The sequence below is a fragment of the Onychostruthus taczanowskii genome, unplaced genomic scaffold (genome assembly GCF_017590055.1).
Source record: "Onychostruthus taczanowskii isolate IOZ18803 unplaced genomic scaffold, ASM1759005v1 scaffold6, whole genome shotgun sequence".
Taxonomy (NCBI): Eukaryota; Metazoa; Chordata; class Aves; order Passeriformes; family Passeridae; genus Onychostruthus; species Onychostruthus taczanowskii.
Window position 1 is genome coordinate 6,158,429 of NW_024503679.1, and position 26,349 is coordinate 6,184,777.

General features: G+C 34.9%; 1 protein-coding gene across 1 annotated transcript in view; it reads left to right on the forward strand.

Annotated features, from left to right (window-relative positions):
* The window catches only part of WDR72 (WD repeat domain 72), a 92,117-nt gene that overhangs the window by 46,627 nt on the left and 19,141 nt on the right, over window positions 1–26,349 (forward strand). Inside the window, exons 15-17 of the mRNA XM_041418783.1 lie at window positions 378–469; window positions 1,948–2,030; window positions 6,642–6,753. Of these exons, the coding sequence (XP_041274717.1) occupies window positions 378–469; window positions 1,948–2,030; window positions 6,642–6,753 (287 nt within the window). The remainder of the gene's footprint in view (window positions 1–377; window positions 470–1,947; window positions 2,031–6,641; window positions 6,754–26,349) is intronic.

The window sequence follows — 26,349 nt, forward strand, 5'->3', positions numbered from 1 at the left end:
TAGTTTCCCTTGAACTTTTGTCCTGTGTATTAGGAAAAAACCCAAATAAATTCTTTTGTGAAAATGGTGTTTTGATTCAGTTCTTTACATATAAATTTGTTTCTTTATTGCAAAATAAAGCTTCACATTTGGCTCAAAGTTTATTAGGCTTAAGTTCCTGCGTTTGGATAGGACTTTTCAGTGTTGTATATTTATGAATGTTTCAATCCGAAGTTGTAGACAAAAGAATGCAAGTGATTTCTGAGGAGAGACTTAATTGGGGTTGATAATGATTGATATCAGAGTACCTACTGTAAAAAAACCCCAACTCTACCCTAATACATAAGATTTCTCGTATGTGTGTTCAGGTTTTGTTTAATAGTTTCATGTTCTTTAAGCCCACAGAAACCAGAATCTGCACATGACAAATGGCGAAATGTAGAAGACATAACACTTTCATGCCCCAATTTTTATGCAGAATTACCAAGCAGTAAGTATGTGAATTGGCAGTATTAACTTCTAAGTGTTCTGGTTTTGCATGCTTTTTGTTGCTAAAATATGGAATTGAATTTCAATAATGATAAAAAGTGTTGCTCTTTATGCTGTCCAGTCTGTGATCAGAGAAACTGAATTACTCTGTTTCTTTTGTGAATATCATGAAAAATGTGTAAACAAAGTGTTAACTGGAATCAATGATATTTTTCCTGTTATGACAAGATGTTTAGTTGAGTTTCTAAAGACACTTTCCAGCAATCAGAAAAACAGCAATGTAATAAGACAAACACTGCCCTCATCCCCTTCCCCCATCTCCCTCATCACCATTACGTGCCCACCCAATAATATATACAGCCCTCCAAGCAAACTGTTGCCTTAGTAATACAAGAGCCATCCTGAGTGTTCAATAATGCCTTTAGACTTCTGGCTCAGGGCAGAATAAAGTAATCTGTTCCTGTTAATGTCCCACAGGCCATCGCTCGTCAGTCTTGGCTTTGCAAGCCAGCCTCGGTTTGTTTGCAGATTGTAACTAACCAAATAACATTTAAATAAAAACCTAAACAGAATATGGACATTTTCAGTACCTATTACCTGAAAAATATAGTGTTCTTCTTACAGAATAAGCCATGTCTAGACAGAAAACACAAATTCTTTTACATCAAATCTTGATGCTGTGCTGTGTAAGTAAACCTTAATATCCCCATCAAAAATTAGCTACCTTTTCTTCTCTGAGTCTAATATGTGCCACAGCTGTAGAACTTGCAATGACAGCAGAAATGTCCATTGGAAAAAAGAGATGGAACATAAAATCAAGTGACCATAGAAAACAAGTAGAGGAAACACATGGAAATGGTGACTAAAATGTTCATGAGCATAAAAATAGATTTACTGAGTGACCTAAAAATTCTAAGGTAATCTAACTCATATGCCATATCTCCTAGTTCATACAGTTGTTCAGATTTACAAATTAAAATCTGATCTGAAACTTGAAGATAGCAGAGATTCTAGGAACAACCTGTTCTTTAGCATCAAGGACAGACTGGACAGCAGGACAGGGAATGCATAGTTAAGTAATCCAAAACACAGAAAGTAGTCTTAACATATTTAGAAAGTTGTGATGAAGAATGCTTCATGGGATATCAATTCCCTGTTTTAAAAAAACCAATCAACCAAAAAAAAAAAAAAAAAACCAAAAAAACCCCCCAAAACCAACCAAACAAAGAAAAAAAAAAAACAGAAAAACCCCCCCAAAAACCCAACACTAATTGAATTTGGGATGAGAATAAATGTTAAAGTAATAGATTGTCTGAACACCTTGTGCTTATTGTATTGGATGAAAGCATGTTCTAAGAAATTACATTTTTTCAGATCTTTTCAGGTATGTTGCTGAAAATTCAAAAATGTTAAAATATTTTTCTGTTTGTGTGCTTCTCTATATATTGTCAGTTCATAAACTATCTGTGTGTTTTTCAGGTAAGAGTAGATATCATTCCCCAGACTTTGGGAGCATTTCATTGCTGAAACTCATTTGTTGTTGGAATGACCAATCTGTAAAGGTAGGAAATATCCTGTGTCAGTTGTAGCAATGTTATCCTTAAGTGCTATTTGCTGTAATTTAGTATATGGAATCTGCAATTTGACCTAATAGTTATAATTTATGGGGAAATTATCACATAAGTCATGCCATTCAGGTCTGTGGAAAGCAGATTAGTATTATAGTATGAAGTATGCCTTAAAGTAAATGTTTAGATGTGACAAACTCCTACTAATCTTTCATCTAAGTGCTCTTATTCATAGCATTTATTTAAGGAATGAGTTATTTTTTTTCTCTAGCAACCACATGTAACTTACATCAAAAATGCCATTTTTGGCTCCAGGAAAACAAAAGGCTGAAGGACAGTGTCCTTTATTAATGTATTATTATAAAAGAAACTGAAAATGCCTTAGGGAAGAGCAAAAATCCTGAGTCTTTAATTATTACAAGAGTCTTTAAGAACAACTTGCAAGTCATGTAATTATGGGTTCTTCAGGTCAGATGATGCTCATCCCCATTATTAGTGAAGAATCTGAAATCTTGAGAGATAAATAATTTTTGAGGGTTGACAGGCAGCAGTGAAACAATCTAAGCAGTCAAATCTGGAGACCATTTTTCATTTTGGAAATATGCATCTAAATAAAGCTGTGTTGTTGTTTGAGTGAGTTAATATTCAGGGATACAAAACTCAAGATGTTAAACTCTAACAACAATGGATTTCATTCCAGAAAGGGGAAATACCTGTTACAAATCTAGTGTATGATATTACTTTTGAAATTGAATGCAACTCTCTGCTACTTCAAATGCGAAGCATATTTTCCAGAGCTGAGTTTTGCAGGGGTGCTTCAGTAATAGTTCCCTATTCTGTTAGACAAAAATAGTTTCTGCAAATATTCACATTCAATTGATCTCAGCATTGCATCTTGAGCTTATATTTGTTTATTTATTCCTACTGTCTGCACATCTTCCGTATTACTTCTGAATTCTTTTTCATTCCCCTTTCTCTTACAATAAGTGTTTTTTCCTTTCCTTTTCAAACCTCAATAACTGCAGTTGTCATGTGGAATGCATAAAATCTCTTACTGACCTGGTCAGCCACTGGAACTCTTCAGCAAGTAGTTAATATATTTATGAAGTTGTGTTTGTAGCATAACTGATTATGTGAGATCTAGGTATTTATATTTTTGAATGCATTTAACAAATGATCAGTTGCACAATGATACTGGTCTCATCTAGCACAGGAGGTTAGTGTGCTGAAAGATAAGGTATGGAATAAGCTGCCTCACACTTTTTCACCTGAAAAGACTTTAAATGTAAGACTCTGAAATTGTCAAGCACTGCAAATATCATGCTCTCAATGCTTCTCAAATTTTAACATTACTCACCTACAGCATTGTAGCTGCACTAAGCTTTGATAACCCACTTAGCAGCACAGATTTTAGATTGCTTGCCACCAAAATGCCATAAAACTTTTAAGATTAAAAAAAAAATGTTGTCAGTAGGTATGATATTTAGTGACCAGTGGTTTATATGAAATTATAGTTTTTTGTTGACAATAAGATGGTTTTGTTAAAACTTTATTTGTGCAATCACAGCTTAATGCCCAATTTATTAATTCTGAGCAGCCTGATTAAGCACTCATGTACATTTGCCAAAAACATCACTATTTAGGCTGTTTTTAAAAACTTTTTTCTATTGTGATCTTCCATGAAAGATACTGACTCCCAGACATGACCCAACGGAGTTACCAATTATTGGTTCCTCTTCTCCTTACAGCACTGTAACAGATTCTGTGCAAACAAAGAAACTGAAAAAAACCTGCTGCTAATTTTTTATTTAGGGTCTACTGACTCATTGAAGTTGAAGGCTGTAAGGAGGTCATTTTTTGAATAAAATTTTTTAAATGTATATATTTAATGCTTTTAAAATATTTTTTAGTATTTTCTTTCCCCCAGATGATTTGAAAGGAAAGGTCATAATCTGTTTTGTTGTTCTTTCAGATAAAATATAGCCATTCCTTGCCACATCCCACCCAGGAATGGCATGTGTGTTCATGTTTCCAGATAGGTATATGAAGAAAAATATATAGTTCAGTAGAAGTATCTGGACAACTGTTCTGACAATTACTGTGCAGAATTAGAGCGAAGCAGACTGGGTCATTCAAGTTGATGTTTTAATGTGTATTTTTGCCCCATGATGTGACTCTGTTATGGAGGCACCTGGGAGGCAGTTTCTGCAAGGCTCACACCTGTAGAGGTTATGGCCTGAGCAATAACCAGGAGTGATATCTATTGACTTCTCTCCTTAAACACACTCATCAGAAAGAGAATAGTAATCCTTGCAAGTAATTGATAAAGTGTAGAAAGGAAAGCCAAGATAATTTAGTATGGATGTAACAGTACAACTTATCTCAACTTTTGTTCACTTGTCTTTTTGAATTATTCTGTATTATTGCTGCTTCAGAGTCAAACAATTACCTTTCACTTTTAATATCAGTATTTATAGGTTGACATATGCTATTTATACTTCCTCAGTCAAAGAAGCGGCATCATTTGTCACATTTAACAATCCAAACTAAAAAACACATTGTATTTTCAACAGCAATTGCAATTATGGGGAGAAAAACGAAAGCATATGTAGTCAATAAGGTAGCTAATTTATATCTAGAAGGACACTAAAGATTAAGTGGAAGTGATCAGAGAAAATGAAAGGTACTCATGTAGGTTTGTTACATGTTAGAAACAGGAAAAAGTACTGGAGATGGTTAAACTTGGTGATAAGGGTAAATGAGGTATATAAATTTTGGAGTAAGATTCCATGAGAAGAAAAAACTAAACATGAGACCACACCAAGCACTGTGGAAATGCAGATACAGGCACAGACAAGTAACATGCAGAGACATCTACAGATGCCTCTACAGTCACATCATGTTGTGCCATTTGTTACAGTTTTTGCTTTAAGATGCTGCCTGGTATGCACAGCAGCGGTACAAGTAAAGAGCATCTGATCCAGATTAGTGACAGGCTCTTGGCAGATCTCTTTTGTGTACCTCTGTAAGAATCGTTTTGTCAAAAATTTTCCCAGGACAATGAAAATGTGTCCGTGTTTCTTTCTCTTTCTTAATTATTATAGATATATTGTAAGAGTCTGCTGCAAAGTCAGGATCTGTAATCCCCAAAGCTCAGGGCAGTATAGATGTGAGGAACTGGAAAATGACTTTGGTGTCCCCTGTAAGGTAGAGTTCTATTACAACAAGATGAAGGTTTGTGCTATGTTGAATCACATAGGGCTGGGTTCACTTCCAGTGAACTTTTATGTTGTGGACCTGACTATGGTATATTTGTCTGCAATAAAGGATTTTGTCACAAAGGACACCCTCAGCCTTTGTTTCACTTAATGATTTGAATTTACAAGGGCAGTTATAGATGTTTTTGAGGACAAATAATTGATTAGTGAGTTGAGACTATCTCTCTTCCAGGCATTTTTAAGGATCCTGCATATCAACTTTTAGCCATATGAAACTTAAATAATTTTAATAGCTTTTTTTATAATATAAGTAGCGTATAAGCTTAAAATGTTTATAAAAACATACATTGAACTTAAAGTTTTTTATTCTGTTTAAATTCATATTTAAGCTGAGGTTGAAACCTTAGATTCACCCCATTTTTTAGGAAATTTCTTGTACTTGAGAATGAATAACTTCCCAAATGGGAAAAATTGTATTCCTTTTCTGAAGGAAATACCAAATGCAGAGAAGGTACATCATACTGAAATTTAGACTAAGAATTACAAAGGTTTGAGGTCTTTTGTCTAAAGTCTTCACGTGCTTTATGAGTGTCTTTACATCTTAAAATGTCCTTAGTTCTTATGGCACTCTTTTGCTAAAGAGAAGGAAAATATTAATTCTGTCAGACAGTCTCCACATTGTATTGTCCTAATGCCCACATGAGGTACATCAGCTACTGCAAGTGCCATTTACAGGCTGCTCACAACTCCAGTGGATGCTTCTTTTCCATAAGAGGGATTGGAGGAATGATATTTCTCTCTGTGTTAGACAAAAAATTTGGGGGTAGTAGTAGCCTTTATTGCAGACAAATGTTTGAGCTAGAGGAATAGAGCATCACTACTAACAACAAAACATTATTTAATTTTATCAGAGAGATTAGATACCAGAAATTCTAAAACAGTCAAAACCAAGTCACCCCAAGACAACAAGGTCATTACTCAGTCTGTCAAGCACTTTTGCGCACATCAGAAAAAAAGAATGAAGATACTTATTAGCTGTTATCACCTTGTGTTTTGCTATATTTTGTTAGTAATTGTTTATCCTTGAAATCAAGGAGGCAGTAGGTGACTGATTCTAGATTTGACATTAAAGAAAATGAATGTTTATTGGGAAGAAGTCCTGACAGATAACTTACACTATTTTATTGCTATCTAGTTAACCTTTTTTTTTTTTCCTTGGTGTGCATGTAGAGACACAGGATTATCACTGTGTGAATATCACTTATTTTTCTAATGACATTGACCAGGACAGTCTCCAGATTTTGTTCAAGTTGGTGAAAATTGTCAAATACTTCGATAAATAATTGAGGTACTGATATCATCCAATAATAATTTGCATTTATGACAGATTGTTGAGGCAATGCAAGCAGTGCTGCTGGCAGAAGTTCAAAGGACTATTAATCCCTTGAGAAAGACAGCAATTTGCAGAGAGCCATTGGCCAGAGTAGAGAATGGAAATGGTAAGTTTTGGACACTCCGAAAGACTGAGAAGGGGGATTTGCAATACATTAAAAATAATAGAGTGGCTTGGGTTGGAAAGGACCTTAGAAATCATCCAGTTCCAACTGCCTGCCATGGGCAGGGACACCTTCCACTTGACCAGGATACTTAAGGCTTCATTCACTCTTGAACTCTCCCAAGGATGGGCCATCCAGAACTTCAGGCAACCTGCTCCAGTGCCTCACCACCTTCACAATAAAGAATTTCTTCCTTATGTTTAAGCTAAATCTATCCACTTTCACTTTAAATACATTGCCCCTTGTTCTATCACTACACAGCCTTGTAAAGCATCTCCCTCAGAAAATTTTCTTTTCTTTGTAAGTGGAAAATTTGTTGGTATATTATTTTAAAAGAACTTCCTCTAGAAATCAGAGCAAGCTGGGAGTAGAGTTCACAATACTTTATTTCTGTGTGAGACAAGCCAAATGTCCTGTTTCTAACTTTATCAGGCTAGGAGTTTTCTCATATGATTGTCAAGGAGTTCAAGGATTTTCACACTCTCTTGTCACCTCTGAATACTAAAGAAGAAAAGGTAAAGTTTTTTGATTGTATAATAGGCCTGGTATTTGCAAATAAAAGAAGCACTTTATTTGAAATAGAATCAATAAATCATATTGGAAAGAAGTTTTACAAATTTATCTTTCCAGTGACATCAGACCTTACACAGCACTAAAAATTAATTGCTTAAATTTTATAACTTCATAATGTAATACAGAATATTTTATTTTTCTTTTAGAAATAACCTCCCTGCAAGGAGATATCAAATGCATTTTACAATTAGATAATTTCATTTTACAAGAAGCTTACTCTTTGCAACTTTACAATGGTGCTAATGTTTATGGTAAAAAAGATTGAACCTGAATTTATGTTATGAAGTTATACTCTTTTTTTTTTTTTTAGCCCATTAGCTGAGTCTTAAAATTAAGTGGCCTAAATTTTAGATCCAATCTTATTAGTGAGCCTTCACTTGGGAAACTAATTTATTATCTCATTGAGTGTGTGTGTCTGTCATGAAAATTTGTTACCAATATCCTTGTTCCAGCATACTGAAAATGATCAGTGATACTTGCTTCAGGCCACAATACAAAGAGGTGTCTCTATAATTTTGAAATGAAAAACACTTTCAGTGGTTGTCATATATGAGTTTGTACTTTGCTTACAATGAATATTGTTTGAAATAATTTTGTTTATGTGGTTTAGCTCAAGCTGCATTGTAACTAAAGAAGCTCCAGCTGTTAAGTTCATATGTGGACTTAATTTCCAAGTTCCTGAACTTTCAGGGTGTATTTCAATGAAGTATTTTGACAGATTTACAGCTAAAATGGAGCTAACTGAAGGTTGCAGATGCAGGTGTTCCAAACATATTTAGCTCTTTGGGTTTATTTCAAAACTTTCTGTACTAGATGAAAAGAACATTCCTGTTACATAAAAAGTGCTGGTATGGTTCTAGTAGTCAATTGATGTTTAATTCTAATTAAATATCAGACAAGTTATGAATTCAGGGGAGTTACTTCCACTCTCTGAAAGGGGCATTTTTTTTCTGTATGTCTAGTAACAGATAATTTTTACTATCATTTTGTTCTTAACCAAGTTATTTGATGGTTATTCAAAAAACAACTAGAAAATTGCTTTGCTAGGAGAAAAATATGCATAAGCATTTGTACTGGCTATGACTTTTTCTTACTCCATGATCTGAACTACATAAATACATACTGTAAAGAAGACTGGATGTCTTTACATATTTAGAATTTAATGTAGCCTGAAAGAGACAGAAAACATACAGAATGATTGCAAAAGAGGTTTTTCACTGTATTTAATATTATATTTTTTTGTTCTCATTTCCACCTATGTTTGTTACATTATTTATCACAATATGTAAATAGCAGAAGTATTCTTGTTTTGGCTTGTAGGGTTTTGTCATATGCATTGTAAAACATGAGTTCATAGGAAACTGAACAAATAATTTTATGATTTCTAATATATGAAAGAATATAATTGTGTCTTGTAACACGTGATATGCACAAATTATTAAAAACCCATGCAGGGATAAGTCCACAACCAGTGTAATTGTTAAAACAAGTAAATATGTCTGGATTTAGTAATTTGTCTGATAGGTATGTCATTTTATTAAATACTCTATTTATGGGCTGTACAGTAGTTGGCATCTTGTGCAATATCAAGGTAAAGGTTAAATATTGTTTTGGGTTTTTAAGTTATAGTTCAAGACTGACTTTGTGCCCTCTGGTCCAAAGTAAAAGAATCTGACTGTTGGCTGGCATCATCATTGCAGTGTATTGCATTGCATTTTTCTTTACTTGGAATTAATAGGTTAGATCTAGAGATATTTAATCTTATTTAACTCCACAAATTTCCACTGAAGTGAATAGAAGTTTGTTGTTTTTTTTTTAATGCAAACTTTCAGAATTTTCCATTCAGTTTTAATCTTTGAAGTTCGTAGTACATGATATAATTGTGGCCTTTTTTTTTTTTTTTTCAGAAAGGTACTTATTCCTTTGAAGCTCCTGCACCCTTACTTCATGGTTAAGGGTGATCAAATGCAGAGAACAACTTAACTTGATGAATAATTTAAAATGCCATATTTTTCTGTGGTTATATACAGACAGAATTGCTTACTCCAAACAAAAACCACAGCAAAAGAAAAAACCCAAGTTACCAAACTCATATTCTTCCAGAAACCAAGATAAGGAATTTTTAAAACCCAGACTCTGCGTGTAAAGCATGCCTGAGAAAGGGTTAACTCTGTTCTGTCCTAGTACATTCTTCCATTGTTGCTAAAGGGAATTATAAATGCAAACAGCTGCAATTTCTTTATGTTAATGTCAGAGATAATAATTTTGGACCTGTTCCAAACATATTGATAGCAATCTTACTATTAATTTCTGCAGGATTTTCTTCAGTTCTTCAGAGAAGCTTAGGTTTTCCTGAATTTTTTTTACACTCATCATAATTCTGAAAAAGTATATTGGACTTTATTGTTGTGTAGAAAAGGCAAGAAGGGATAATCTCAGGTTAGTAGTACCATTTAACAGGTTGTCAATGTGGTGTTGTTTTCCACTCTTATGTGTCACAGGTGGTGATTTTCAGGTCTTGAAAATTAATTTATTCACTTTTATATCCACATAGCATAAAGCTAATAGGAACTATGCTGGCATTCATTATTCATTTGTAGTGTTTGATCTTATGACATACATACCTAATCCATACCAAGTCACGTGCAGAACTTCTTTGATCAGAGGAAGTATGGGGATAATACCATTGTTGTCATTCCCTAGCCCACTGATTGGACACAAAGAAATTGGATATTCCCTCCTGGAGTAGATCTGAACCTGCATCTTGCTCAGTGGCAACTCATTGCTTATCTTCAGGGCATTCAGCAATGAGCCATCTACAGAATTTTTTTCCCTTTTTTTGTGAGAATATCAAAATATTTGCATGTTTAAGAGCTAGAAAGGAGATCCTCTCACCTCCAGGTGCATTTTGTGTGTAGGGCTGCAATCTCCCAATAGCTACTGCACTGAAGGAGTTTCCCATGTGCCATCCTTTGATGCCTCTTACTTCTAATGCATAGGGAGCCAAAAATTTCTTATCTGGAATGGCATTACAGCATTCCAGTTCTTCTGGAATTGCGTGCCTCGGGTTTTTGTGAAATTTGAGGAACTGGATTTATTTACCATTTAAGAGAATTGTGAGGATAAATGTGTTTAAGAATTTAATACTCAGATAATAAATTGAGGAAATGATGCATGTAATATTCCAGGAATGCCAAAAACTGGAAAGTGGAAGGGCAGCAAAGTACAGGCTTTGGTCCTAAATACAGCACAATATTTTAACTGCCTGTTGTATTTGTGAAAAAATGAAATGTGAAAAATCACAATACTAAGACTAGTTTGCAATAAATTCTGGCTTGCACTTAAAAATTCCTAGTTTAAGCAACTGCTAATGATTCAAGCTTTTAAGTATATTTGAAAGCTGTTAGCTATAACCTCATCTTTTGTATGTGGTTTTGGAGCCCTTTAAACTATTCAATTAAATAAATTGGTTCATGCAGGAAAAAAGCTTCTGCTGATAAATACCAGAGTGAAATTAATGGTGGCCATTGAATTCCATAGGCCAGTGTAAAGAATTGTCAAAGACTTACCTAGCATCTAATGATATGTTTTGTTAAAATGAGGAATCCGTTCAGTAATGGTAAATCAATGCAAGGCGGGATATAACAGCTCCTGTTCACTAGAGAGGAATAGTGACCTACAGCACAGGGCTTTAAACATTTAAACAACATGACTTCCATTGTCAGCATTTCAGAAATCTGTCCAGTTGCAGATGACTTTTTTATGTCGGCTCTTAGGAAATAATTCTGTGTCTGTCTTTCTATATAGCAAATGAAACTCCTCACCTGCTTGCTGTCTCAAGGTTTTGTCAAGGAAGTGCAGCCAGAGAGAAGGGCTGTTCTGTCTCTGATGTATCTTTCACATGGTCATCTTGTTATAACCTACTGCCTTTTCATATTAGTCCAGATATGCATTCTGACTCTGTATTTGAACAATCAAAGACTCAAAAGATAATCCTGACTTGGAGCATTAGCCCATTTGGATCACTGATGCCAACAAAAGTTATGCAAGATTTTAATGAAAACTTCTGTTGCCTGACTGCTGAGGAAGTAACTTTTTGGGATACAAATGCATTGACACATTTTAACTATAAACACATTAATATAATTGATATTGCTTGTGTTCTGATGAGAAACTAAATCTCCAGAAAACTCCAACATAATCTGAGGAATCAGTATATTATTTCCAAAATGAAATTTCTTTTCTCTATCCGATCTGGTCTTCTTATTAGCACAAACGTTTCATCCAATAAAACAAAGTTTTTAAGTGGAGCTGTTTTTTTGTGCTCTTGGGCAAGTTCCTATACATAACAATTCATTAAATTATTAGACATCAGGGTATTTTGAAAAATGATATGGTAGGACTGTTTTGTGCGTGTGCATTAGCAATAAGCAGTGTAAGAATTGTATAATCAACATTTCATCACTATTAATGTGAATTAGATTCATCTGTAATCTCATTTTAGACTGAGAAACAGCAAACCAATTAATCTTTTATTTGAAGAATGTGCTTTGGGCATAACCTGGTGACAGCCGTAGCTTTGGTCTGTACGGAATATGCATTAAAAATGAGTGTATTGTATCCTAGTTTCATATTACAAATATTTCCAGTAAAAGAATACAAATCAATGCTGTATTTTAGCATCTAACTTGCAGTTTAACTATACCACTGTATCATGTCCTACATATCCAATTAAAACTGTAGTTTGATCCAGTAGTTTTTAATATTAGTGGTCAAGTACTAAAGGAAGTAAGCTTAAAGACTCATTCTAGAACTACAGCTTATTTCATTCCATGCGTCATCTATTTTACCAGAGGACTCCTTAATGTAGCAGAAATCAGATTTGGTGTGTATTTTTGCACAAAATCAAATTCAAAAGGCGCCATCTCAGACTCCTACAAAACATTAGGATAGATAGAATTCACTGGTCAAGGAGGCATGGGGATCACATATATTCTAAATTCAAATGCACAATAAGCTTTAGTCAGTTTTGGTTTCTATGTGCTTTTTCAGTGTTTACTGAATGCAAAGAATCTATAAGCTGTATTTAAATCTTTAAAGGTAAAAGCTTTGGGAGGGAAGGAGTTGTTGATAGAGACATAGAAAATGATCATTGGTTCATTTTTAATCTCTTCTGTTTATTTAGAAGTTTATTTGGTGAGGCAAAGTGTAACATTAATCTTAGAAAGATTTCACAGTTCTATCTTGGGGCTTTAAAATAATGAGTGAAGGAACTGCAAATACTCCCTGTTACTTGCTTAGTCTCCTGTAAGACTGTCTTCTACTGGTTGCTTTTGGTTTGTTTTTCTTCTTCTGTTGGGTTTTGGGTTTGTTTTCTTTGGGGGTTTTTTTGAGGAGCCGCTCCTTGTCATATCTTGTTTCCTTAGTCTGAGTGTCTCTTTGCCTATATGGTTGTTCTTAGTCGAATGCAGTGTTCAGACTTGCTAATAGTATATAAACTGTAACCCTTGTTGGAGCCTTGGATTTCTTGTGACTAATTTAGTACACAGAGCCATGGGTCAAATAAATCCTTACAACTGGAAGACATGTGAACATACCATAAGAAATAAGCGTGTAAGTTACAAAGTAATGTTTTAATTTCTTGTGTGTCATGCTCTCCTTTTTAATCAATTTGTGTCTGTATAACCTAGTGTTAATTTTATTCACAAAGGTAGAAAGAAAACCTGAAGGTTTTCACCTTGCTAGGTTATTTTGAAGTTTGTCCTTCTACTATTTTAACTTGGTAATAATCAATCTGTAACTGCTCAGACTCTGTCCTCTTTATTGTCCACACTGTTTAAGAGCACACAGGCCTTAGTAATGCTTCCCTATTTCTCTGTGGTTTTTTGCTCACCCAGCTGCTGTAAAATCTTGTGAATAAAATAGCAAAAATAGATTACTTAAATTCTAGCACTTCCCCTAGAATTTTTTTGTGCAAATACTTCTTGCAAAGCTGGAGATTTTATAGATGGGTCTGTTATGAGAAGCAGGCTGAGGTGGGAGAAAAAGTACCACTGTGTATAGACCAGAATTAACACTGAAACTGAGCTCTGTGCTAACAACCCTAGATAACACAGTACCAGAATATCTTGTTTATATTTATAAGGCACCATCTAGAGTTTTTTGTGCTGTATTATGTTTTGTAGTCTCCTGATACTATTTTTATTAATTTCTTTGCTGTTTGATATTCATGCATGATACTATGGGTACACGAAGGGCAGGAAAGGCTTAAATAGGTTCTACCCTAGAAAGATTGTAGAGCAGGATGCCTTTCTGAGAAAGGAGTGGTTCAGAGCAGTATGGCTAAAGGGATGACCCCCACGCAGAAGTTCTCTTCTCAACAATATATGATTATATTGCTGCCATGCTTGAAAAAGGCTTGCAAGAGTTTGGCAATATTTTCTTTGGGCTTTGTTTGAATTTTCCCTATCATGGGGAATAAAATCTTTGAGACATTTTGACTACAGTTACCTATGGCTTCTACTGGACAGTAAGAAAGGCAGAACAATCTGCAGTGTGCAGTTAACAATTTTTGTCATGCTTTAGTTTTCTCTCATGTAATTGGAATCAAATTTATTGAAGGGATTCTTTTTAATGATATATGAAGCAAGGTGCCTTCGAATTTTGCATCTTATTTTTTTTGTACTTTTAGGAGATACAGAATGAGTTCCTGAACCTGGTCTATAACTACATATATTTGAAATTTTTCTGTCCTTGAATTCCAGAATAACAGACTCACCTACCTTATTTGGAATGAAATTATAAAATGAATAATGCAAATATTGAACCAACAGAATTATTAATATTATCTGGCAGTAAGACAAGTGTCTTGGTTTAATAGTTTTGTTTGTTAAAGAAAAAACTTGCAGAAAAAGAAATCACTTCAAGCTGTTCCTAATAGTTTTCAGTAAGGTGGAAATTTTCATTATGTGTTTTGTGAAAAACGTGCTGAAAGGTAAAACTACTTTATTTATACAAGTAATTATTAGTATGGAAGTAGAGATTCCCAGATAACACACAGCAGATTAACACAGCTGAACAGTGCTTGTCTCTAATAATGAGATCAAGGCATCTGTCTCAGCAAACAAAAAATGGAAATAGCTCAAAAGAAGCCTTTCTTGCCTACCAAGCTTATATAAAAAAAAAATTGAACCAGTTGGAGGTACATATATATCCGTCACCACTAGAATGTATCTCAACAGAACTGTTAAATTTCAGGATGGACTACGTGTTCATCTCTGGGTGCACTTCTGCATCTGTACACATTTTTAGAAGGCTTAATGCATCTATTTGTATTTCATGTCTCATTTGTACAAAATCTGGTTTTCTTTGTTATATAAAAGTAGACTTGATGTTGTTTCAAAGCAAATGAGCATCATTAATAGAAATAGTATTTCATATTTGCATGGTGCACATAACCAATCAGCACACAATGACTTCCAGATTCTGAAACTTAAGTTGTTCAGTATTCTCTCATGGCTGGTTCATATTTAATGTTTCCCTGTATGCTTTATTTTGAGGCCCAACGTTATGTCCGCCAAGTATCCTATCTTGCTTCAGCATCATGTTTTAGTTCTTCAATTACATTGCTGGTAATGAAGTAAGAGTTAAAGAATACAGAAACTTTTCTGGTCTATCTGAGGAATTTTTTGTTACATTCCAAGTGTTTCAGCAGAAGATTTTTTCTCCCTACTCTTGGAAAAATCCAACTTCTATCACACTTAAGATATGTATCGCTGATTCTCTAAAGACCAGGTGCCAGTGTTGTTCTCGTATGATGGATGTTAGTCACATCACCTGCTGCACTACTAGGAGATGCTCAGATAGCCTAGTGAAGAGGGTGAAGCAGGAACCTGAATTCAGGAAGTATGTCCTGTAGAATAATTACTACCTTGCCTGTGTACTCTTTCCTCTCTAGCACTCATTTATCTGAATAGGTTTTGGATTTCTTTTTTCCTTTCTTTTTCTCTTCAGAAGTGTAAAAAGAGAGAAGCAAAACCTGTCTGGCATAATTAAAGCATGCAAGATCAATTTAATGTACTAATAATATGCTAATGCTAAAATTATTCTGTTTCTTTTGGACATGAAGTGCTTTCGGGGTTTTGCATCTCCCCAAACTGTCAAGTTTAATGCTGGCAATGAACATAAGTCTTTGTCTTGACTGAAAAAACAATCTTTTTTTATATAAGTTAAGCAGACATTGGTCCTAGCTTTGTTTTCAGTGAAAAGTAGCATTTTGATATTTTAGACAAATTGTTCTAATAGGTGTGTCTCAGATATTTTGAGCAGATTAAGGCCATTCTCAATGCACAGGAAAGAATTTATTATTTAATTAGTATGTCCCCTTGAAAGGTTCAATAGGGCCCCCTTTCACTAGTGACCATTGTTATCTGTGTCAAGGTGTGATATATAGTGTATTATATGAATTACACTTCTGTCAGCAGATTATATTGGGGAATAATAAAAGAATCCATGACTTCAAACCTGTGCTTTTATGTAATGAAATTTAATGGTTTAGTTGCATGGTTAGGAATGTTTTAAAATAGGATTTTTATGTGGTTAAGAACTTACACTGGTGGCAAGCACATTAGAAATAAAGTAAAAGCACCAACAGAAGGTCTGAGCTAACAGGCACAGCAGGTACACCTGCCTCACATGTTCCAGGAAAAGCAAAGCAACTCACCAAAAAAAAAATAGACTGGCAGATAGAGCAGATAGGACCATTGTTTCCAGTTTTCTCATTATATTTGCATATAGTAGACAGATTTGCAAAACAATTTCTTTAAAGTTCCATATCTTATAAGGGAGTAATTTACTTCAGCCTGGAGTAAGCTGGTTTTTGAATGGTCTTGGATGGTCAGGACAAATGTATGCTGTTTTTAGTTATGTTCCAGTACAGCTTATAGCTGTTATAATGTTCTTTTTTTGCTCTTTGCATGTGCTTCCTAAAATGTGCTTTTCACTATCTCTGTTTTACTACTTAAAGAGGATTTAAGGGATAGAGCTACTCTGGAGTAATAAATCCCCCTTTCTTTGTTGCCCCCTGCTCCAAGTCACACCGAAGTTGATACTGCAGTTGAAGCCTTAGCTCTGTGATGTGGGTTATTTTTTCCTAAATTGATGAATGAATAACATGACAAGCATAATCTAATTTATGGAGAGACAAAATTGATAATTTTGGGATCACTGGTCAGATGTGTATGTTTTTTATTTTCAAAATAGATGCATGATATTGCAGTATATTTACATGCCCATTACATAGTAATACAATAATACAAAACAAAGAGTTTTCAGTCTTTTTCTTGCTGTCTTTGTGTAATACTTACAATTCTTGCTGAGATTTTAGAACAGAATGTGAGGGGGAACTGACCCCTTTATAAAAGATATTGTTGTAGGACTCAGTGCTTTTAGGAGTCAAGCGGTAAAAACCTTGCAACAAAACAAAAACCTATAAGAACCTTGTTTATTGAATTCTGTTGGCTAAAACTGCCAAAAATAAATTAATAGCTGTTACCACTGCAGTGCTTTTTTTGTTCACAAGAAAAATACCTTGACATATTTTTTCATTCTGTGATTGGTGCACATTTCAAGGGTATAAATTAATCTTCAAAGGATCCTAGGGAATATCTTTCCTGGACACTTCACTTATACATCAAGTTGGCCATGTTAGCAATCTAATCACAATCCTGTAATTCAGTGGACAACAATTCCTTATTGTGAACAGCATAGCAGCTTTTACTATCATTTAGGTCAGCCTAAGATTGCTGATGCACCATATGTTTCAGGCCATGGATGATGGATGGTATCCTCTGGTGCCCATCCCTAAGTGATTGGAAAGATTGAAGACACACAGTTCACTTAAGCTTGCTTACTATTACATCAAGTAATCAGTGTGATAGGCAAACCTGTGCTCTCTGTGTCACACTGCCCAACTTTCTGCAGGGACATTGTGTCAAAAAAACAATCTGAGAACATTTCCAGATGACAGGCCAGTTACTAGAACAGCCATTTAACAACTGGATTCATCTAAAAAGCTTAATAACATGGAAAAGTCAATACATGTTTTTAAAACACCTTTATTTATATGAATCAGACAGGGCGTTTTGTTTTTAAAGGGTTTTTTATTTCAAGATTTAACTTACCCAACCAAGGTATAATAAAGCAATGCTTTTCATAGTTCAGCCTCTAGTATGTCAAAACATAGTGTTCCTAATTTTAATCTGAGAGAAAGGCTACTTTGAGATAATCTTAAATGCTTTGGAAGTTGTTTACAGTTTTGTGGGTAGAAACATGTAACATTAGTTTAAAATTTAAGACTGAAATATTTTTTGTTTCCCAATGACTGTCTCTACTGACAGCACTCAGTGTTGTTTTTATTTTCCTCAACTCTGTTGGACCAGTATCAAACTCAGGAAACTGAGAGCATCTTCCTTTTTAGGAAGTTTTAGGTGGCACTGTGCTGAGGAGTCTTTTATATGATGCAGGAGGAAAAGCCTAGATAATACTCTAAATATCATTATGCATAAAAATCCTGTAAGACTTGCAGCATTTTTTTTCAGCAGTCAGAATAGATCCAACCAAATAATATCAAGTGAGGTGTTTAAAATGTTATGATTTAAAACTACTACTGCTGTATGTTATTGTAAAAATGGTAGAATAACTGAGTTGAAAGCTGAGTACATAGGTCACAGTATCTGTATGCCACTTCAACCATGAAAAATTGAATTCTGTGCATTCAAAAGTCAGAATTTCAGGGCAGACTTCCTCTTGTCAATCCTTTGATAGATGACACACTGAATTCCATAACCAGACTATTTAGGCAGCAGCCTCTAAAGCAAATATTAAACTAAGGTAATGGAAAGAAAACGCTATTCTGAGGAAAAGAGTTTGGGGAGTAGTGATTAACTCTGACTTTAAAACCAAGGCTGTCCAAGACATAGGGTGTAGATGTGTTGGTATTAGCAAGACTCATCACTGCAGAACAGAAAATGTTAGAAAACTGAGTAATTCTTGTAGACAGTGTCTGAATAGATGAACCTGTCCTTGTTAAAACTGAGGCTTTTGCTGTCAATGACACTTTGGTTGCTTACTGAGACACTTCCTGGGGAGATATGTTTACTGCTTTTCTGTAACTTGTTCTGCTCTGGGGATGCTCACAGTGGAGCACTGGAGCTGAGAGAGTAACCCAGAACAAAGTCTACAAATGAACGCGAGGATGAATTGAAGCATTTAAAATATAAATTGCACTAGACTGGAATAGTTCATTTGGAAGAAGCTTACAATTGTTTAGTCCAGGATGCTACTTTGGCCTTGTTAATGAGGGAAAGAGACCTATGATTAAGGAGAAAGGACTTTAAATATCTGAAAACATATTTTTCTTCAAAGGACATTTGAAGAGAGTGAATGAGAGTAACTTCTGGAAAGTTGCTTTAGCGACCCCATTAGCTAATTAAGCTAAATTAAAATATACCCCGGGGTCAAACTCATGTGCTCTAAAAATTCTTTGTGGAATTTTTTGCTTTCCTAAAATCAGAAGTGTCAGTCAGCATGGGAGGTGTAAAAGTGACTGGGTCATAGTATTTGTCTCCAGGCTGGACTTTGAAATGAAAGAGGCAGTACAGCCTTAGCCGGTGTGAATCACAGGTAGCTAGGAGAACCCCAGACAAAATAGCCTCTATTTTGTACAAATAGTACAAAATTTGTACTGTGAAGAGAAGTCACTGCTCTTGTCTGAATTGTGCTTCACAAGTCAGGATTGTTTAGGTGGCTGTAAGTACTTCATATTGTTCAGGTAGTGTAGTATCTTTTCCTAAGAAATTATGTTTGTTAAATATCACAAACATGGAGATAAGTATTCCATTTCTGCTAAAAGTAAATGTGCTCTAATTGCCCTCAGACTTTGTGAGGATGTATTTTGTGATATCTGTAGCATCACATCAGTGAAGAATGTAACCACCCCCAAGTCATTAGGAAGATAGGATTTACATTTTGGAAAAAGTAAATTAGTTCCTTTCTGAGGGAGGAAGCACAAGTGGATTTTGGCTCTTATGCACAGCAGGGACTTATCTGTGTCTTTTAAATGAGGCACTTCCCCCTAAACAATGAACCCTATCACTGCAATAAGAACCCTGTGATAAAACTGATTATGTTTTTTCAATCACCACAATTAAACAGAAGAGAGGTTAAGCTTCTAACTACTGTAATCTGCTGCCCTTTTAAAAATCATATAAAGATGGCAGACACTTATGTTAAACACAGTGGATTGTTGGTAAAGTTAACCGTGTGCATCCAAAAGTGGCAGAATATGGACTAAGGTGCAACCTCAATCTGTGCTGTAATAAAGTAGCTGTTCATCTGTGGTCAGAGATCATGAAAGACCTTGAGTTCCTTCACTTTATTTTGCAGAAAGGCCATCAGACAGCTTTGCATCATCTAACTCTATCAATCAAGGACCTCAACCACTGCTTTCTGCTGAAAGCTTTCCTGTTTGGCTCTGTTTTTCACAGACAGCTCAATAACTTGTCTGTGGAGCTGTGATAAATGTACCATGTGCTTCTAAACTGTCTCTTTAACACTGAACTGAATTTCAACTCGTAGTGCTTGTAACTAATTGTTTTCATCAGAAACATTTTTTTTACCCATTATTATTCCAGAGGCTCTGATGATCTCTTTTTTTTTTTTTTTCTATTATCCTTTGGCAATGGTAACATTTGAAAGCTCCCCTACATACAATGGACTCCTAGAAAACTAGATTTTACTCAGTGAATAAGCTGCCTAGTATAAAGAATAAAATTAAAGGGAATCTGTATGAACAAGAAGTATAAATCTCTAATGCTTTTTTAGACAAGTATGTATGAAGACCAGTGTTTCCTTGACTCTGATTTGTGAGTCAGTTCTAAGTGAAATTCAGAAGAGAAGACTAAAATTAAGTGCAGTTTAAGGATTGAGAAAATATGATGACTTATGACAAACCTCTTGTAGAATCTGTTGTATTAATTAAGATCCTAAACAAGAATACAAGTAAAAGCTTTATGTTTTGGGTTGTTAGACATCTTGCAGCTTATATGCAGAGAAACTGTTTCTTTGAAATTAAAAAAAAAACAATTGCAGTATGTTTATTACTGTAATAATGTGCAAGTTCTACTTTGAAAATTCACAGCTGATTAGTTCATTCAAGTTGCAAAACTGTAGTACACATTCAGAATCAGAATAAAACAATATTTTCAAGGAAAATGGCATATGTAATTATTTAAAAGAAAATGAAAGCCACAGATAGCAGAAACTGTTCTGGAATATGTGAACATGGCTCTTCTCAAGCATCATTTTGCTAGAAACCTGCCAACTAGGGCTTTGATTTTTTGGTCTGTATTTGGAAAATGTACCAAGATGAAGATCTAATTTCTAGTTTTCTTTGTAATGATTTGAGGAGGAGGAGAGAAAAGAGCATAAGGCATGTTAATTGCTTTTGGGAATAAGCTATTCCAGGTTAAGAAGAATAAATATCGTACACTCTGAAAAGTGTGTTGATTTTTAGTGAACAGTACTAATTTACACATTCTTCATTTAGAGTACAGAGGTAAAATGGATCCTTTGGTGAATGTAGTCACAGCATAAATGTGCAGAATAAAAAATGAAATGGGATGGTGCTGTTGTATTGCATGAAAAGCAGGACAAGCAGTAAAAAAGAGCAGCCCATCATGCATTAGCTGTCACTACAATGGTGCAGGGGCAGAGGGTACATCAAAACACAGCTAGATTTATTTAACAGTTTTAGTGTGTATTACCTATCTTGGATAGTTTTCTGTAAGAGAATAGTTTTCTGTTATTACAGTACCAGTTGGGTACAGTCATTTTTTTGATTCTCCTTTCCATACATATATCCTTGCAAGCCTATAGTGCCATCCACTCTGTTATTTGCATTTTTGCTCTTGCTGAGCAAAGCTAAATGGAATTTCTGCTCATAGGTGATCCCACTGGGTGGATCTCTTGAGTCCTCCTCTCTCTTCAATTACATTTTCAGGTGTTCATTAAGAGATTTATCTCCAAACCCTGAATCTAATTCCAGATTGCACTGTTCTACTTTGCACTATTTCACCAGTAAATAATTAACGTAAGTCCACCTGATTTATGTAATGAAAGATTTACTCTGCTAAGCAGAAGGTTCTGCTGGTGCACAGCTTTGTAGTGTCTTGTTGGGGGAAAATGGGTATGAAGCTACTGTGAACAGCTCTTGACTTCCAAAATTTTTTGTACTTTCATAGCTATGAAATGGAGAAGCTATTTTAAGGCAGATTGAATGTAATGTTTTTAAGGAAATCTAGCAGACTTACAATACACATAATTGTCTAGTGGCAAGACAGAAATCAAAGCAGCAAGACTGAGTACATTTTACTGATGCAGTACTTTTTACTAGATGCAGTAAGAAAATCTTTCTTGGTAGTGGAAGCTATTGCTGTTTTAAATACATGAGTCAAAGCTACAGGCAGATTTTTGAGCAACTTTTATAATTTAATATATTTATAATCAAATTCTGTTTCAATTGCATGCAGGCTGAGAGTGCAGGAGCTGGTTACTGTTACTGGTTCCCTAAATGAATGCACTAGGATTTAGAAGCTGGGCTCACTAAAAATGAGTTTAATTGGTATCTACACACAGTACTGAAGTCCCAAAATTGTATTCTGGGCACACACTTGACTCAGTGAAAAATTGGGATAGATTATGTAGAGACAGTGTGTAATTCCCCTTGCAAAGTCCTCACAAGTGCAGAGGGAAGGCGAGTGGCCAAGACAATCCTTTGCATGAGCTACCCAAGCTACTGGCAGCTCCAAGGTCTTTAGAAGCAGTGATAAATTTGAGGGTAGTCATCTGACTTGCCTTAATCAGCACTGATTAAAAAGATCTAAATGGCTCCTGGCAGCCCCTGGATCAGAAGGATACAGATGCTCTCTCCCTAGTGGTATGCCAGTCACCACTGTGTAGGTAAATTCCATCTATAAATGTCAGGGGTAACATTTCAGTCAAAAGTTGTACAGTGGCACTCAGAAGAGCTGATGTACTGTGAAGATATAAGAATGTAAATAACACTGCAAATATTACAAATTTATTATGTACATTGATTGGGAGGCCTTTTGGAGAGGTCATGTTCTTTTTTACTGACTCTGAAAAGCTATGGCCTAAATAGAGGACACCTTGCAATATAAATGTAATTTTAAAAGCTGGTTAGATGAAAGAGGAGATAAATGGGAAATAATATTGTAGGAGTGTACGTATTGTTTTACAAAATTAAATCAACTATTCATTCTTTATACTTTTTCACAATTCAAGACCATGGAGGAATGCAATTAAATTGAAAGGTTGAAACTTTAGAAAGTTTAAAAGAAAATATTTTTCATGTAACCTAGTGTCTCAGATTCCCCTTCAATGAAATGGGACAGTATTTTTGCTTCCATCTCCAGCTAGTATTTTAATTTTTCCACGTTCTTAAACACCAGTTGTTGTATAAGTTAAAATTAGTTATGCAAAGGAACACAGAATTGAATAGAGCATAAAAATTTTTCTGTAGCATTTTTAATGTAGTCTCTAGAGTTCAGTAAGTGGCTAAAAGACATCTTCCATAGAATTAATAATAGTGACTTTTAAAAGACAGAAAAGCTAATTTTTGTGGTTGCTGTAGTTAATTGTATTCACGGTGAATTATTTGCAGCTGAAGAGAATCTAATCAATTATCTTTCCTTACAAATCAGATCTCAAATATCTCAGATATTTAGAAATTCAGCCTTATACTGCTAATTCATGCAGAACATAAATATATACTTATATTCCTAGCAGTGGTAATATGTCTGAGGAATTAGATGATAGCTCATGGAACTCAGACCCAGCACCCAGGGTGAAGTCGAAACTCAGGGCTTCTGAGGTCTGGAACGGAATAAGACATTTGCAGAGTGAAATATAAGGTAGGGGAGAGAATGAATTTTACCACACTTAGCTCTCCATGAACCATGTGCTGTGTAACTCATTTCTGTGTGGAAGTGTTCATGAAGCAATGAGAAGAAAATAGTTATTGGTCTTACATACCCTAAGCCTGTCTTTTACTCACTAGGAAGAAATATGTTGGTTTGAATTTAAATAAAATAAATTCAAACTTGTCTTAGAAGTAATTTTTGTTGACTTTTATTGAATGAGGTGCCAAGAAAATGCACTATCAAAGTCTGTTTTTTCAAAGTACATCCACTGAATGGAAACCATATAAGCGTGAAAAGACCTTAGAGGAAATGTTAGTCAGGTATTATATTTTCTGGTTAATGGCCACCTAGGAGAAGCTGTAAAATAATCATTGTAGTGAAGATTACAAACTATGTCATATTGCACCTCACTGTAAATATCACTTTAATTTTTTATGGCACAGATTATTTGTAAGTTTATTTTATATACTGCATAGCACTTAAATGTCACTGAATCTAAAACCTTTATCCAGGAAGCTCATTAGTTGAGCTGTCTGCGTTTGTATATCTGCCATCAGCATCTGGTGAGAGGGCTGCTGCTGACCCTGCCAGACTTGGGTCATGAGGTCAGCAGGTCTCATTTATTATTCAAAATTGCTTTCTGACCTTTTATCAGCTAGGTCAAAAAATGCTGCATTCTCCTTGGTTGAATTTTATAGTGAAATCAGTATCACATACAGATAATAAAATTACCAATACATGTTAATCTCATCCCTCTCTCTCCAAAAATGTACTCACTTTGAGGTTGATGAAGTTGGAAGAGTTGCCTGTATAAATATGTCTGTTTCAAGATCACGGAGGCACCTTGTCATCCTTGTGAAACAACACACGTAGTTTCGCATCTAGCTCATGGTTTGATTGTGCATCTGCTTTCCCCTAGTGTGGTACAGAGGCAGCTGAAGGCAGAGCTCCATAGTTAACAGATGACCTCTCATTTTTGTCACTCCCATATTTTTGCACAGTTACCTAAGAACCGTTTCTATTTCTGATGTATTTTCACTGTTAACTGTATCTTCTATCATCAGTTGCACACCTGTGTCAGTTGAATATAGGAGAGCTTAGAAGAACAGTAAAGCAAGAAAAGTCAATAAATATGAAGACTTTTTCTTGGAGAATTTAACAGAATCTGGAGAGAAAAAACCTTGAGTCTAAAATATTTTTTGATTCAAGGTGTGATCTAGATCTAGAAAGTCACTGGCCAGCATGAGTTTAGTACAAACAGAATCCAGAAGCACCCTAGCAAAATTAAAAGGAATTTATAATCTGAAATTTTGATTCCGTGATGATTAAAATAGGAAGCATAAGTGACATTGCAGTAAGAAACCTATTTGGGGTATTTTAGAATACTAAACTTTGAAGAGAAAATTAGCCATGAGATCTTAACAAGCCATACTACAGTATGGAAAATTGGAAACCATAAATGGCAGATTGATTCTTAAAGGGAGCTGTGCAGTTCAGCATTATCCCTCTGGAATGATTTCATCCTTTTTAAAAGAAGGAGCCAAAGGTCACATTGGTCTTGCCCTTGAAGCAGACAATATGAGATGTCAGCTTGTGCTTTCTGACACTGCATATGATGAATAACCTTGACGTAGTAATAAACAAATAACCTATATTAACGCTTAGAAGCACAGTGAAGTATTAATGCAATATATACTTCAACAATGTACTGCAAATATACAGCTTTCATAGAAATGGATTTCCTCTAGTAATGCTGTCATAAATTTATGGTTTCTTAAATGCTGCTGTAAAATAAATTCTTTAAATAATAGTATTTGTACCTATCTTAAATATGACCAATCATATGTACATGAATGATGAAAATTGCTATGAAAAAGTAGTGATAAAATAACATAAAAAACCCCTGAACGTCTGTATTTGTGTAGATACTCAAATGTTGCAAATACTGTATTTCTAGTGTTTCAAATATCTGTAGCCAATCGCGTTTGTAAATTCAGCTCTGTCACCCATTAGTATTCAGTAAGGTTATCAGCCCTCCTCTTTTGGTATTTCTAGTAGGAGAGAAAAATGTATACTAGTAAGATGTCAAGTTGTGCACAATTTTTGGTTGGAATGAAGTGTTTTCTTCTACATGTCGTAAGCTGAAAGACTGCTTGTTGTGGGGAGAGTTGTAACAGGGTACAGTACTCCTTTTAACAAATCCCTTAGCTTTAAGAGCAGTCTTGTACTTGTTACGGTCTTGAGGGCACATTTAGGGTTTTTGTGGTTGGGTTGCTTTAAACTGAAAGTTAAAGCCATTTGGTATTAATGAAATGCAGGATTTAACCCTGTGACTGTTTGAAGTGCAGAGTTTCCCTTGTTCATAAGTAATGTCTGTATCTTGCAGGTATTCTGTAATTTTTATATATCATATTTGTTTGCTTCTGCCTACACAGTGTGCTCACAAACAAGTAATCTTTTTTTAGTACAGATGAGCTGTGTGGAGAGTTCTCAGTGCTCCCTCTGAATCTTCTAGAAACATGGCCATGTGCTGCCATATGCAAGTTAACCCTGGGTCCTACTCTGGCCTTTATTATCATGCAAAACAAAACAAAACAAAAACAACAACAACAAAAAAGATGCAATAAGTATTCACAGTTTGTTTGACAAACACTGTCTTAATGTTTGTGAAATGCTCTAGTACATATCTTAGTGTTTTTCACTTTAGAAAGTGAAAAAAGACATTTTCTTCCTGTCATTCATCATTCTTCCTTATGCATATTATGAATGCTACATGTCCATGAAAGATAATTTGCAGATTTGTGTGCAGAAGGAACCAAAGTTAGATTTCATAGTGTCATAAAAATGCTTCAAAGGTACTAACATTTAGGTTCAAGAAATGTGGAGAATGCCATCCAATTGCTGAATGAAAGAAAGCAATACTGCTAGTTAAAAGTGAAAAGCAATTCAACAGTAATAACTTGCA